Source organism: Mytilus galloprovincialis, chromosome 4, assembly GCF_965363235.1.
Source record: "Mytilus galloprovincialis chromosome 4, xbMytGall1.hap1.1, whole genome shotgun sequence".
Taxonomy (NCBI): Eukaryota; Metazoa; Mollusca; class Bivalvia; order Mytilida; family Mytilidae; genus Mytilus; species Mytilus galloprovincialis.
In genome coordinates this window covers 45,171,895-45,188,510 of record NC_134841.1, presented here as the reverse complement: position 1 = coordinate 45,188,510, position 16,616 = coordinate 45,171,895, and the positions used below count along the sequence as shown (strand labels likewise).

General features: G+C 29.3%; 1 protein-coding gene across 11 annotated transcripts in view; it reads left to right on the top strand.

The window, feature by feature from the left end:
* Positions 1 to 16,391, top strand: part of LOC143072241 (pleckstrin homology domain-containing family A member 1-like) — a 34,117-nt gene extending 17,726 nt beyond the window's left edge. For 3 of the 11 annotated variants that reach the window (XM_076247097.1, XM_076247096.1, XM_076247094.1), the window contains 2 exons: positions 1,657 to 1,683; positions 7,597 to 13,609. In XM_076247097.1, coding sequence (XP_076103212.1) covers positions 1,657 to 1,677 — 21 coding nt within the window. In that variant the 3' untranslated portion in view covers positions 1,678 to 1,683; positions 7,597 to 13,609. Of the gene's footprint in view, positions 1 to 1,656; positions 1,684 to 5,076; positions 5,159 to 7,596; positions 13,610 to 16,249 lie in introns of those variants that run through there. The other 8 variants (XM_076247087.1, XM_076247086.1, XM_076247089.1 and 5 more) reach the window with 7 other exon arrangements.
* Positions 16,392 to 16,616: the final 225 nt, after the last annotated feature.

The window sequence follows — 16,616 nt, the reverse complement described above, 5'->3', positions numbered from 1 at the left end:
ATTTTGTGATTAGTTTACACAGGCAAGACAAAAAGAAGGATCAAGGCATGGAAGGGGAAGGGGCATGCTTGTCCAAAATGATAAAAATACAGAAAAATTATTATTCAAAAAGGATGATAACCTCTATGCCATCCCTGTATCTGCCACTGAGACATATATTTGCTTATGATAGTTTATTATTTCAACACTTGATAGATTTGATATTAAAATAAATACAAATTTAGCACTAACAAAAATATTTGTTAACACAATAGTATTTTGGGTTTCAAAGTTTTACTTTTCTTTTATTCTTAGACTTTGGATTGGGGTCTATTTCTCTGATTTTAATCTTCATTTTTTGTAACTAACTGTGTTTCTTTATAACTACAATTATATAATTTGGTAAAATAATTATATTAATGTGTAGAATTACAACATGTGAAAGAAATTAAGAAATCATACTTTTAATGTTACTAGATGAAAAAGGTAATAAAGTATGGAATGATATATTGAATGCTGCTTAAAATTAACACAAAAGCTCTGCACTTTCTGTTAATTTAAAATTTAAATTTGTAAAAATAAAGATATGTACTATGTAGTATGATTGTCAAGGTAGGCCTTGAACAATGAGAAAATTCATTCAGTAAGCAGTAAAAAACTTCAGCATGTAAAAATGTGTACACAATTCCAACAAAATTTATGATAATACAATAAACGAAAAACTTATGGCAGACAGCAACCATCCATAACCATTTAATAACAGGCTCCTGACTTGTGACACTCTCTTGAAGAAATTAAGGAGGGCAGCCATACAGCTTTTAGAAAAAGTGAAGATTGGACTGTTAGACATATAAAAGAACCTTACAACAACACAAAAAATGATTAATATAAATAATTCTTGATCCAGTTGGGATATCTAAGATACCAGAATGAATCTGTTTATCATAAATTAATGATTTCTTATCATGATATATAAAATTTCATCTACAACTAACGGCATGTCAATCTTTGTTTCTTAAAATATAGCTTCACTTTGTCTTGTATATCTATATCATACAAGGCAATTTTGTTGTTATCATTTATGTCTACATCTAAATCCATTGAAATAGGAGGGTTTTGTTTTTCTGATTAAACATGAAAGTATTTCACATAGAAATGGATATATTTAAATATGATAATTATTCCTGATTCTAATCCTTTGTTAATACTTATTTATACAATTAAATTATTTCAAATACTTTTCATTTTAGTTTTATAATGTACTGTGGATTCATTTTTTTTGTGGGTACCAATTTTCGTGGATCATGATTGAGGAAAATTTGCATTTTCGTGGATATTTAAAATCATGGTTTTCCAAAAGTCTGCATATAATCCTACAAATTTTTTTAATTCTTTGAACATTTGAATTTGTGGTTTCCTTGTCCCAATGAAATCCATGAAAATTGGTATCCAACGAATGATAATGAATTCACAGTAATCCAAGTTACAGAATAACCCAGTTATTGATTAGGAATAAACCGATTAATTTTCTTTTCTTTCTTCTACATTAAGCTCTGTTAGAAACTGCCAATTTCTATTTTGAAATCTTTGCTTGTTTGTAGAATTTTGTTTTCGATTTGAGCATATTTGAATGATTGCTTTGTTTTTTTAATGTAAGCATGTTATTTTTATCTACAGATGAGTGAAACTGCCATCTGACTCATGGTAATCTTTTTCTAACCTTAGATTGATTGCAGAATTTTTGTTTACGTATGATTTACCCTTAGTATGATTTTTATACTTTCATTACATATATCACATGGTCCTGGGACAGTTGAGCTCACTGTTATGGTTTTAAAGGTTCACTTTATTTATATTTTTAGCTCATCTGGTGTAAATGGACATTTTAGTCATTGCCATCACATTCATCTGTTGTCCGTCTGTTTGTTATCCATTTATTTTTCCAAAAGATCATGTGCTCTGAAACTAAATTGATTTCATCAGTTGTGTCGTCTGCTTTCAAAACTATGTCAGACTAGTAACTGAGTAAACAACATGGCTTCCATTGCTATAAATAGAACATATTAAGAAAGATAAAACAGTAGAAATAGCTATTCTTGTTAAAAAATTGTTCCACCTGTGATATCATTCCTGCAAAGCAAGACAGGTGTTTCATTTGTGACTGTTATGTTAATATCATGAACTTCTATTGGAAACTTTTCTAATAAGGTTCATTTCGTTTTAGAAAGTTATAAATCATTTATATTTGGTATGCAATATAATGGCACTTCAGTTTATATGCTTCAGTAACTAAGGAATTTTACATGGCCATTCGGGTCCTGTTTTTGAATGGTTTGGAGTGGAATTTGCGAGTCTTGCTCAATCTTTATAAATACAAAACTATCAGGTGATAGATATAGCTTTTAGGAGCATTCTTTTTTTATGGCCCCGCAACAAAGTTGTCGGTGCCATATAGTTTTACCGTTGTCCGATATTCTGTAATTCCGTAATTCCGTCATTCCGCAACAAACCATAATACGCAGTTTTTTTCTAAACGCCTTCAGATATTGGGCTGATTTTTGTTATGTGAGTTAACCATGATGAGTTACAGATCAAGTTAAAGTTTCGTTCTGCTCCCTTAATTTTTGCCGAAATTACGGGCTTTGGACTTTGATAAATTGTTGAAAATCACAGTTATACAGACTTTTTTCTAAACTTTTTTAGATATTGAGATGATTTTTGGCATGTGAGTTAACCAAGATGAGTTACAGATCAAGTTTAAGTTTTGTTCTGCTCGGCTAGTTTTTGCCAAAATTACGGGCTATGGACTTTAATGAATTGTTGAAAATCACAGTTATACAGACTTTTTTTCTAAACGCTTTCAGATATTGGGCTGATTTTTGGTATGCGAGTTTCTCCTGATAAGTTACAGATCAAGTTTAAGTTTTGTTCTGCTCTCTTAATTTTTGTCAAAATTAAGGGTTAAACAACTTTGAAAATTGTTGAAAATCACAGACTTTTTGTCTATATGCCTCCATGTTTTGATCTGATTTTTGATATGTCAGGCTACCATCATGTTTGTGTCCACATGTGTTATTGAAATTGCAGATTTTTCAACTTTTTGAGACGGGGCCATTCGTTTGGCTTTGACACATCTAGTTTAATTTCTGCTATGGTTTTCAAAAATATGTCAGCTAAAAAAGCTCCAAAGAAAATATAGATAGAACCATTTTCTTAAGAAATTCTGCAGTCTCCTAGTATTTCCATACTTACCAATAAGTTACTGCTACTTATATATATACTTACCTTGCAAGTTGCATTTGGTTCTAAGTATTGTACTGTATCTTGGAATACTTTTTCATTACTGACATTCCAATTTTTTTTCAACATATTTTATATCAATTTTATAATGCATGATTTGCATAATCTTCAATTAAATTTTGACATTTAGCATTAAGCATGCAATCAATTTGAGGTTTCTTTGACATTGTACTCTGATATAAAGCTATGTTGTATTATATAGTCTACTTCTTTTCTTTCAATCAATTGAATTACTCTGGTTAACTGTCTTAATATTTGGTGTTGTGTGATATTGATATGCATTTTCTTACCTGTTTATTATGTAAACACATGTACATCGTGTATTGGCATCATATCACCTTTCTTATATACATATAAATAATTTAAAACATTTTGCTGTATTTATCAACACTCTTAAATTTAACATTATTAAAAAACAACGGTTTAAAAATTTTGTTTTGTTTTTGTCAATTTCTGAGTTTTTTTTCAAATAATACTAATTAATGAAATCATTACGGACAATATACTATATGTCCATACAATAGGTGTTATTTGACCTTGACCTCGTCTTCTGCGATTTTTGTTGTAATTCAATGTTTTTTCTCCTCCAAGAAATGGTTTTAAGGCAAGACAAGAATGCTAATCTGAAGACAAATGCTAAATATTTTAAGTGGTATAAGAGCTAAACAATTTATAATTTGTATAGGATCCAAAGTTTCCTTTTAGCCTATGGTATTTACCCTTGAGCTTATTTCCATGACTCAGTGACTTCTCAAAAACTATAATGATATTAAGTTTAGTTTCTCATTTACTATAATTAATAGTGCGAAGGTCAGTGTTATGTTTTCCTGAATAATTGGTCAACTTTTATTATAAAGTGTATATGTCTGTTAAATAATGTGACCTGACCTCGATCTTATTTTATTAGCTCATAGAATAAGTTTCTCAGTAAGCAATACAGCACATTTCAACTATATTTGGTATGTCATTATAAAGTGTACATGTCTGTTTTACAAAGGTGACCTGATCTTGATCACATTTTCATGGTTCATTGATTCACAATTTGTTTAGTGAATAGCATAGTTCTACCTTATTTTATTTGTTAAGCCAATTATCTGTAGTCTTTGATAATTTATTAATTCCCATTGCACCTTTGATCTATATAGTTTGACCATAGTACCCTAGAATTTCAATATCAAACTTAGGCGAGTTTCTAATAGTCACTTATGTAGGCAAGATATGTCTGCATGACACTCTAGTTTAATAGATTTTCAAGGATTGCCATAAGAAGATGATGCATGGTAGTGTGTCATGAGAAAATAGCATGTTAACTTTATGTTAACACATAATTGTCCAAATACGGCTTCATCTGACTTCGTGTAGTTTGGGTCATAGTTAAAAGAGTCCAAAAGAAGTCAGTATCACAGTTATGACATTTTTGTTGTGGCCTAATTGTCTGTCCATTTCATTGATGAGTTTATAAAATGTTAATACTGACAGGTGTGAATTATTTTTGTCAATTACCCAAAGTAATTATATAATGAACACAAAAAAATAGTTCCACTTCACCGTCTCAGAAAGTACCGGTAAAGGACTATGGGTAATTTCATTAATTGTACCTCAAAATGAAAATAATGCCCTGTCATTGGCTGAATCTTCATTATTTAAGATGTTTTTAACCAATCACAACGTTGTGTTGCACACTTTTGAAATATTACTTAGAATGCTTTAGATTAATTCTGAAAAAGATAACATGAACTATTTTGTTCTTTTGTTATAAATTAACCATAACAACCTTTATTGTGTATGGTTAAGCAGAGTCCCAATGATGTATCGGACGATAATCAAGAACAAGAGGCCCCTGTAAAGAGAAAATTTGTTTATGCATCAATGGTTTGAGGTATAGTCACTCACTCTACGAATCCTTTCACAACCTGAATTACCCTGTCAAAATAGTGGTACCTTCTATTGCACAGATTAATCTAATAAGTTGTAAAATCCTTTTCCCTAATAATGATTTAAAATTTGTTTGTGAAATAATTGTGTGAAATCTCTGTTTATTTTAATTCCATGTCTTACAAAAATAGATGAAATTGAATCTGAATAAAAAAATTAAGCCTAAATTAGGCTTTCACTGTTAATAAGACTGGTAGATGAAGAACAAAATTAATGCATTTCAACATTTTCATGCTTTTGCTTGCATCATATGTTAATCCATCCTGCAGTTTATAAACAAACCCAATAGCAAGTTAGAGAAAACTATAATCACCATAAACTGCTTTTATAAATACATAATCTTTGTTCAGAACTTCCTTATAAAAATATTTATCATTTATATTTTCTGTAAATGTTAGTATATGTTTGAAAAACTTTATAATAAGAATTGCTTTGAATGATTACAGATCCATGACTGCTAATGTAAATTAATATGCATACCGTTTTCATATATGTACATTACGTTAAAAAACACTGAAGGCTTATCATTTTTGAAGAACCATTGATAATCTATAAATATCTTTATTTAGATTTTAAGCTTTCAAAGGTTTTTTTTAAATTGTATGTTAATGGTTGTGTCATCTACTGCAAAAGCAGGACATAAATGTGTCTTTTTCATTTTTTGCTTTTCCTGAAAATAGTGAAATTTTCATCAGTAGAATCATTTATTTTATTTACTTATAAAAATATATTTTCTGGAAATGATTAATGTCATCAAGTTGATTATTTTCATTGGTAATATATGTTATTTGTTTTTGCTTGAAAATGTTTTTTGTGACTGTAATAACGTGTTAGATTTATCTTATAAAAAAGAAGATGTGGTATGATTGCCAATGAGACAACTATCCACAAAAGACCAAAATGACACAGACATTAACAACTATAGGTCACTGTACGGCCTTCAACAATGAGCAAAGCCCATACCACATAGGCTGTTTTGGTCATATTTTGAAGTCTTTTAGGTTTTACAAATAGTACAATATATGTTGATGTTCATGACCTTTATAATCATTCTCGTTATGAATATGAAAATCTAAGACGACACAAAATCTGACATAATGTCAGACAGATTACCTAATTTCATCTTACAGACTGTTGAATTATTTTGCTACAAGGAAAAGGGCAAAGATTTAAACTCAAGAATATTGACTCATAAAATATTTTAAGGTAAAAATGAAAGAAGTAAGATACCAAGGGTACATTCAAAACTCAATAAGTGAAACTGACAAGCCCACCCGAAAAAAAAAGAATCTTTATGAAATTTTTATACACTAGTTTGTTCATTCAATAGCCTGTTACTCAGTAAATACAATCTCAATACTAATTTAAGTTCAGGTATTTCATGTTCTCCTGGCACAGTCCTTTATTTTTATTTTTCACATGGTTTTGATGAAGTGATTTTTCGCACCTAGCAAATTAGGGTTAAATCTGCACTGAAATTTTGGCTACATGTATTGTGTTTATCACTTTCAGTATTTTTTTGTTAAAATTGAACTGGTAGGTGCTGTGTAATGTCACATGTTTTTTCTTTTAGTTTCCTTTCAATAATTTCTTATTTTCACGTAGGTTTACTCATATGATGTTAAATTTTTTATCCTTTTTTACAACTTAATTGGCAGATACAAAATTATAGTTTTTTTCTTACAAAACTATGTAAATATACTTATACAAATTGTTTGAATCTGGAATTAAAAGGGCCTTAAAAATTATGTTCTAGTTTTTAATTCCCTGTTTTTTGCAGTTTCAAGCTTAAGTTCATTGCATTTGCTGTTCTACAATTTAAGTATTGCATTAATTTGTAATGGTTAAAACTTTTTTTTAAAATGAGTTGTCTTCCTTTTTTTTTAAAAAATGTTATAACATTTTACATTTGTTTAGGATTTACTTTTATTTAGATTGCACTATTATATAGCAAAGAAAAAAAATCATAATTGGGCAGCATCATAAATACAGCATCATTGATTTTTTAACATTTGGTCACAAGTTAAAATGAAAACAAAAATGTGCATACCAACAATCTCTAATCACATTATACTTCTAATACAAATTAGTTTAAGAGTCTTAGTCTCTTTCTCAAAGATATCTAAAAACTCTGATGATATTGTCACAATTTTTGCTGACAGCAAATCTCTGCAAATGGTGAATGGAAACAATAGAACAATTGCTGAAACTGTCTTTCTCAAACTCATACAAAAAAATTCAACTTTCTGGCAATTTTGTGACCCCAATATATTCCTTAGTAGTTTATATGTTTGTTCTAAAAAGCGATTGATAGATAGTATGTGAATATTTCATTAATTATTTTCCGTCATTAATTTCTCAATATTTCATGTATCATTGCAGACGCAGAGTCTACGGAGGCCGCCAACGAACTCTCAGGAGATGGCAGTGACCCGGGTGTTTCCTAGTAAAGAATGGGTATGACCTGCATGTCATTGCCATGGTTACCAGTAGCTAATTAGTTACATGTTGTTACATTTAGATAATATTATGTTAATGAATGATTTTATATTCACTGTTATCAAAACCACGACAATTTGCCATGCATTTATTTTCTTGGACCCTGCATGGGTTTGTTGATAAAACTGTGTAGTACTTTAATTTTTGGGTATCAATTTTCGTGGTTTGAGCAATATTTACATGTTCGTAGGTTTTTAAATTCATGGATTTTTAATTTTCTAAAAATATTTAAAAAAAAATGAAAAATTAAAGCCTTAGAAACGAAGGTTACAAATAGTCTGGATTGAGGAAATTGCAAAGTAAACATTGACCCGATTTACAATCGTAGTGATAACAGTAATTAACCCATGATAAAGTGATCAACAGATTAAAGACCATCAAAGGTGGTAATTAGGCCATAAACATGTCACCTAAATAAAACAGTAACATAAGCAAATGCTATAAACGTATCTTGAATTGTCAAATAATTCTCATCAAAATCAAGTCCAGCATGAAATTAAAATTCCCCAAATGTATGAGAACTATGAGGATATAAACTGAACACTTTATCATACTAGCATATCAATACCGGAAATCTGACTTTCATAGATCAAAAATATTTTTTAAGAGAATTGATAGATCAAAAGTTGTACATGATAGGTTATTAAAGATTAAATGGGTATAATACTGCATGCGGTTGTAGTTCTGTGACTGCTATTAAAGTATTCTCAGATTTGGCGTTATTCAATATATTCTCTAGATCATATCAGTAGTCAAACCTACCGATGGGGATCTTTCCATGTAATGGTTGTTTTATTTCGTTGGACACTGAAATTCGTGGATAAAGTCTCCACGAAAACCACGAAAATTGGTACCCCATGAATAAAAGTATTTTCACAGTAGTTGACTACTTGGTTATGGACCAATTGTTATTGAATATTTGACAAGCTCATAAATTTGACACTTTGATTATTTGATTACCATTCATATAAAATTGATTAATTATATAATTACTGTTTTAAACATTTTTATGATCATACAATTACTTGGTTACCCCATGAAGGGCCTCATTTGTTTAATTCCATTTATAATGAAAGTGCTTCTTTGAAATCCACCGATTGACTTGTTATTTTTCTCTTAATTTATAGACTATTTCGAAAATGTAATGCAATGTAAATGTTTTTGTTATCTTGTTAATTTTAAATATGACTATATAAGGCTTGGACTCAAACCTAAAAAAATTGAAACATTATAAGGACATAAATATATGATGCAGTAAAAAAATAATACTGATGAACTTTTTTAAAGTTGGCAGAGCATGAAAGAATTTCAACAGTGAATTCAATTCCAATCCAAGAGAAATCATTCTTTACATCATTGCTATGAAGCATAGTTTTCCATTATTCTTTTAACATCTCTATCGCAACATCTCTATGGCAATTGATTCTCCTATACACTAGTAACATCATTATAGTGTGTTTTGGATTTTGTCAACTGTAAAAAGGTATTTAAAGCTTCAATGATTTTGCATGTGACGATGAAAGTTTGTAATAAATACTAAATTCATTGAAGAATAGATTAAATTGTTGTATAAAAAAAATGAAAAAGTAAGAGGTATTTTGCAACATTATGACATCTATCAAAATCAAAAAAAATATCAAAAGTGACAATATTTTTGATAGTTTTAATGCATGTTTGCTTGAAAGAAACATAAAGTATATTTGTGAGAAAACAAAGTATTTTAAATTGAGGGTCATATTGCAACCATTCACCTAAACATGTTACATATTTAATAAAAGTGAATTTTTCAAGGAGAATTTTTTAATTTCTAATCTCAAATTTTACTAGTTCACTATCCTAAAATAAGTGGTACATAATTGAATTTTGTTGTTGATTTGATCTCTATATATATATACCTAAAACAAGGCATAATATTAGCTTAAAATGTTATATACAAATAAAAATTCAATAAATGCTTTAAAGCATTCCTGTTTAAGAAAATTTTTGCTGAATATTATTTGATTTGAGTAATTAAGATAATTTTATCTTTATAATGTTTTTCTTTACACTCCCCAAAAAAACATTTTAATAAGTAAAATGTTCTCTAAATGGCAAACTTTTATCAACCAGAAGTAAAAATTGTTGTGAAATTTGTTAGTGGACATATTATGGATAGTAGTAAAGCTTCAGACACAAAATATGCTCTTTAATTAACAAAAAAAAAGATTTTATCAAAGTTTGAATTAATATCCAAATTAATGCAATAATAGGTCAAGAGAGGAACGACAGTTTTGTCAGTAAGCACAGTTTAGAAGGGGAAGTAAAGGTCAAAACTACACATGAGTCACATTTACCAATATAGGTCATGTATGACTTGTATGACTTTCAGTAGTGTGCATATGTCTTGTTTTAAACAGCTACAAACCCTAAAGGATAAACATTTTATAAGTCAATAGATCTTGGTCAGTAATGAAGGGCTAGAAAGTTAAACTACTATTTTTTTGGCATCATTCATTCATGATATTTGTTTATCTTTATCTATTTACTGGTACATAAACTAACCAGCTTTACTGGTACATAAAATAACCAGCATCTCCATTTAGTCCTAGCCTAATCAAGTTACACAATGTTCTGTTGATACAGATTTCACTGTAAATGAAAATGACTCCTTTTGTTTTGGGATGAATAGCAGCAATGTAAGCACTGTCAGTTTGTTTTTGTTTTGTCAATTGCTTGTAGAGATTTTGAGTAATGGATTAGTGCATCATTTTCTTCCTTTTTCATAACTTTTGTTAAAACCAATTTTCACTTGTTATTGCTTCCTTTCTTTCTTGATTTTATTACAAATAGCATAATAAGAAAAAAATCAACAATTTTTTTTAACAAAATATTCACTCTTTGAATAGAATAATTTTATAGTTCATGTGTATGTAAATGTTCGTTCTGACTGTATGAATACTTTTAATAGTATGATCTGACCATATTTCATCTCAAATATAAAAGATGTGCAATAAATCTTTATAAATTACTAATACAATAATACTGGGCCTATAACAGTAGTATGAAAACTGAATTATATTTTTGTTATAAAATTACAAATTTTCAAAAATATGTTGTGAAGTCATCAATATCGTTTTTATATTTATAAAATCTTTTGTAAAGACAACTGAAATAGAAACTAAAGACATGTTTATTCAAAAATAAGGTATACTTTTAGTATAAATTATTATTGTGACAACATTTTTTAAACTTTCTTTTAAATATGAAAGTTTCAAATTTCTGTGAAAGTTTCCAATAGACACACTAGATTATTCTTATATTGCAGATGGTTATTTTGTAAAAATTGGCTGACATTTGTCTTCAGAAAGTAATTTTAAAATTTCTGTGTAAAATAAAGATATTATCGGACGAACTACTCATTTTAGTTCCAGTATTGTACATGATATAGCTCATGCGTTTAACAATTTAATATTTACAGTTTAACTGAATGCATGACTTAAGAATTTGATACTCATGAAAGTAATATATAACACATTTACAAATGTGTGCATCACGGAAAAATTTACTGTTGATTTTCAACCTTTCGACCTGATTTTTTTCTAATTTTTAATCCTTTCTGTAGTGAAACCTTGAAGGTGAATTTTCCCTCTTTTCATATTTCTTTCATTTTACACAAAATGTAGGAATTTATGCTTTGAATATAATACCAGGACTAAAATGCATAATAGATAATGTAAAAGTATAGGGCTAGGTCTAGTGTAGTTTGTAGTGCAATTTCTTATTAATAATATTACATGTATTAAATTGATGTAAAGTTTACATGATAGGACTTTATTTCAGATCTTGATGAAATTTCTATTATATATCTACTATACCTATGACCCTCTTTGTTTGCAAACAATAAAACAGAAGTGTTTACAACAATAATATTTCAATTCTAATCAAAATTTTGTGGACTAACTTTTGAGAAATGCAATTTAAAGTAGATATTGCATATTTTATGCTGCTATTAGTGTCCATTCTTTACATTTATAGATCTATTTCACAAGTTTTTCATTGATTTTATCTCTGGAATTATAAATGCTACATGTATCATTTGTTATATTAAGATAGTCTAAGTTCAAATAGTTCTTATGCATAAAAAATTTCATTAAAATCTAAAATAACATCCAATCATGTATACTTTTATCATATATACTATGTTATAAAATTGCAAAAGCCCAGAATTTAAAACTCTGAAGTTTTAAACCAATCTCAGTTGCTGTATGATTTTTCAAGACATTTTGAGTTTGGTCCAAGCTTTCCTTACTGGAATTGAATTTTTTTTTTCAAGTGTTATGAATTCAAATTTCTAGTTCAAACCTTTTTGTCTCCCCTAAAATGAACAATGATGAATAGCACAGAATATGCAAGATCTCAGTATGCTTATCTATTGGCGATGGTGTTGCTTTTTGTATAAAGGGTCATATTGCAAAACAAACGAGATGAACAGTCCTTATTTGGTATTTTGTACACTGCTAAGGTGATCGTCAGACAAATTCTTTTGAAAATTTTCTGTTAAAATATGTGTTTCTGAACAAAATTTTCTTATTGTTACATTGTTAAAAAGAACAAAATATGCTGAGAGGACTATCTTCCTAAAACTTGTAACTTTATATATATCTTGTTAGATTTTTATTAAATTTATCATGTTTTTATGACTTTTTTTAATGATAGTCATCTATTTCTTTAAATTATTATATATTGTGGATAATTTTTATTAGTTTAATCAACCATGTGTTATTTCTAAGCATAAAATTTAATAAAACCAAAGTTTAGATATGTTATTTTTTATATTTGAATTTAATGTAAAAGCAGGATATGAGATTACAAAAGTCTGTTTAATAACCAATAGTACACATATATAAGTGAAAAAAAAATCAATTGTTAATAAGGTTTAATATATTCATTTGTAACTCTGACATTTAAAAAATAAAAAAAAAACATTGCAAATATTGATCTTTTTTTTTTTAAATTTGACAAAGACATGTGTATATCTTGTGGATTCATTATTTTTGTATGTGTCAACTTCACAATATCAGAAGAAAAATATCCTACATTGGCTAACACCATGTATTGCAAAATTTTCATGTGTGTCTTTGTGTTGCTTTGTTCATGGTAGGCATTTTTCTTCAAATTTCATCATGTGAAACTTTGTGGTCCATTTAAGGGGGTAGACCTTGGTTCAGGGTGATAACTCTTTAAATCAGTTAAGCGTTTGTAAAAAACAAGTTCATCAATGTATTTTAAGCATTCACCTGAAACAGATTGAAAATAATCTATGTAACCTAGAAGCTTAGAATATATTTTTGAAAATGGTTGACACAAACGTACTAATGATTTTAAGAGTTATTTCCCTTAACCTAGGTCTACCTCCTTAAGGGCATTGTACAAAGCCATGAACAGAGTAAACAACAAAAATTTAACTTCCTATTGTAAGACCTGAGCCATAAAAAATACAGAAGTTTGGTACTGTCTTTACCATTAATTAACAAAACACTGTGCTGAAAATATTTTATGTGGTCACACGTTTAGTATTTTTATTATTTTCTTTTTTTCATAAAGCTAGGTTTGGTTTAACAGATAAACCAGTTTATAAATTCATTGATTTTCTTTTATTTCCACTTCTGATATTTTCAATGAAAATTGATACCCAACAAAAGTATCAATGAATCCTCAACGTATGACATGTATATTCACATTACATACCAAATACACTTTACTTGAAAGACAACATAAGAAAAAGCTGCACATTTATTTTTTAAAAGTACATGTAGTACATATTTCAACATGTTATTTGATACTATTAGTTTTTTATGCTGTATGTAAAAGCTTTATATAAGCAAACTATATATTTCAATAAAAATTTTAGTACTAATTTGCATGTGTTTGTGTTTGTTTATGGCATGTTTTTATTTTGTTTTATTAGCTTTTGTCCCTATACTAATACAGTTAATTGATCCTGCTAGTTTTTGCCTTGTGGCATGTTTGATAGTATGTATTCTGGTATAAATAAAAGGTATGTCAGTGAGACAGTAACCCAACAACTCAAGAGGACTTCAAGACATATAGATGCTAAGATATTGTCTTCAACAATAGACAAGTGTCTAACATGTTTATGAAATAGAAATATACTGTTAATTCAGAAATTATTGTGTGCGCATTTATTGTTTTGATTTTTTAAGAATGGACAAAATTATAAGATTAATTATTGAGATTTAAGAAAACCTGCTTAAGAGACCACCTGTATTAAGCAAAAACCTTTGTTCAAAGACCACCAATTTTATATACCTTTGTAGTACATTTCATATAATTAACCCTGTATTAAAAGACCACCTGTCTGAAGAGACCACTTGTTTGATCTCCCTTAAGTGGTCTTTCAAAACCGGTTTGACTGTATATGTATCAAATATCAGAATGCTATTTCTTATTATTAAATAATCACCAAGTCTTATCATTCGAATTTATAAAAACCTCGCAAAAATTTCTCAATTTTACAGTATATATTATAGGTCTGCAAAGGGAGGTCATTCCTTATCTCCAAAATGACAAAATTGATTGGTTAAAAGTGGAGATAACACAATTCAAGAGGGTAAAAAAATAATCACAAGTTGAATAAAAACAGTAAAAACTTTGAACCAAAAAAAAAAGATGACAAACAAGTCTTCAAACACTACACAGAGAACTTATAATAGAGCAACAGGAACCCTACCAAAAATCTGCAATTAGAACATATTGGTGTATTGGTATTCCACATATCCTTTCAGCTCACTGGTCATGATAGACCATGGGAGGTATTGTCATCTTTTGGCATCCATTGTCTCTTGGTCGTAAACTTTGTACCCAAGCTTCTTCTCTAAAACAAACAGGATAATTTAAACAAACTTGAATAACTATATTTACTAAATAGGATCCTTTCAAGGTCTACATGTCCTTCACACAGGGTTGAACTGACCTCCACCTCATTTCATGGATAATTGATCAGTTTAGATTTTTAGTGGTTGTCCATATCTGAGATTCTATAATTCAATAATTCATTGGTCTGTATTTCAAGTATGGAATGACTGTTAAGAGGCAGGTTTTAGCATAATTTTTATGATTCATTGGTTATGAGAAGTTTTGTGGTTTGGTCTGTTTTTCAGACACTTTAAGCAATAGATCAGCTGTATTTCTTCATTGAACAATTATAAGGTGTACAATAAATTAAGAATGGAAATAGGGAATGTGTCAAAGAGAACAACAACCTGACCAAAGGACAGAAAACAGCTGAAGGCCAGCACTGGGTTTTAACACAGCAAGAAAATCTTGCACCCAGAGGCAGGTTTGAGCTGGCCCCTACACTAAATGGGTAGTAGTTCAGAAAATGGACATCCCACTCAACTCCAAAACATATAAATGAAAAAATTACAAGGCTTTCAAAGGCCAGAGGCTCCTGACTTAGGACAGATGTAAAATGTGGTTAAACATGTTTTGTGAGATCTCTAGTATTCTCCACCCTTTCCGTTTACCTTTAGCCAATGTAGAATAATCAAACATACATGTCCGTCTTGCAGGTTTCTTCTGACCTTGCCTTCTTTTGATGGTTCATAGGACAATGTTACGTTTTTCTAGTTTGGTCTATTTGAGCTATCTAGCTTGGATACTATATTACCCATGGTAGAACCACTATATTTGGTGTATAGAATGATTGTAAGGTGTACATGTCTGTCTAACAGGGTTCATCTGACCTTGACTTCATTTTAATGGTTCTTTACAAGGAGTTATGTCAAGATTTCATTGAAATGTCTGTTTCTCTATACTTTAAGCAAAATGTCAACTATATTTGGTTTAGGAAGGGTTGCATTGATCTGGTGTACATGTTGTCTGGCAGGGTTTATCTGATCTAGACCTCAATGTTATGGTTTATTGGTCAACATTTAAAGTTCTTAATTATTTCTGTTTCTGAGGAACCCCCCATTTTTTTGGACAATCAATGCATTTGAATGGGGACATATAGTTACCCCCCCTTTTTTTTTTAAATGACTGGATCCGCCTCTGGATACTTTAAGAAATAGATCAACTACTGTTCATCTGGTGAATGGTAGGATTGTTAGTAAAATGTGTCTCTTGCTTGGTTCATCTGACCATGACCAACATGGCAGTGGTAAATCTGTTCAGAAACTTTTTTCACTTTTGTTTTGAAAAACACTTACTGATAAAGAGATACTTTATATAGCAGAAAATACAAGCAGTACAAGATCAACAAATATGTTAAAATATAGCTGAAATTGGCAGTTGACTCCTGATAGGAATTTTTATCCCTGAAAAAAACCCTATTTTGTATCTTTTTAAATTGTGTGTACAGCAAAAGTAATCAACAAAACAAAACCTACAAAATAGATCAACAAGGAGAAAGTTGTCAATACACTTCCCCCAATTTCGTTCCCTTAGAATGTTACGCTGATCAAAGTGTGCGATATCAAGTCATCATAAGTTGCTAAATTCCTAAGGATATCATTTGATTTTTTTTCCATTTTAGAGACCAGAATCACCACAGCGAAGTAGTAGTCAAATTGATGAAAATCAACAGAAGAAACGAAGTTGGTTATGGTCATAAGTTAAAAATCACCAAGTTCACAGCTCATTTTATTTTCATGCATCAATTCTAAGATATGTCAGAAAAATGTTGTAGAGTCATGTCACATAATGACATTTAAGGGTGAATTGACTTAACTCATACCTTAACAAAGAAAATGCATATTTTATGAGAATTTAGGAGCAGAAGTTCTATTCTATGCCATTTATTGTGGTAAAGATTGCATGACATGCAATTAAAAAACCTATGGTACTGACTTGATATCTATATCTTCCAAGGTTGATCACTAAATATGTTTAAAATAAAATAG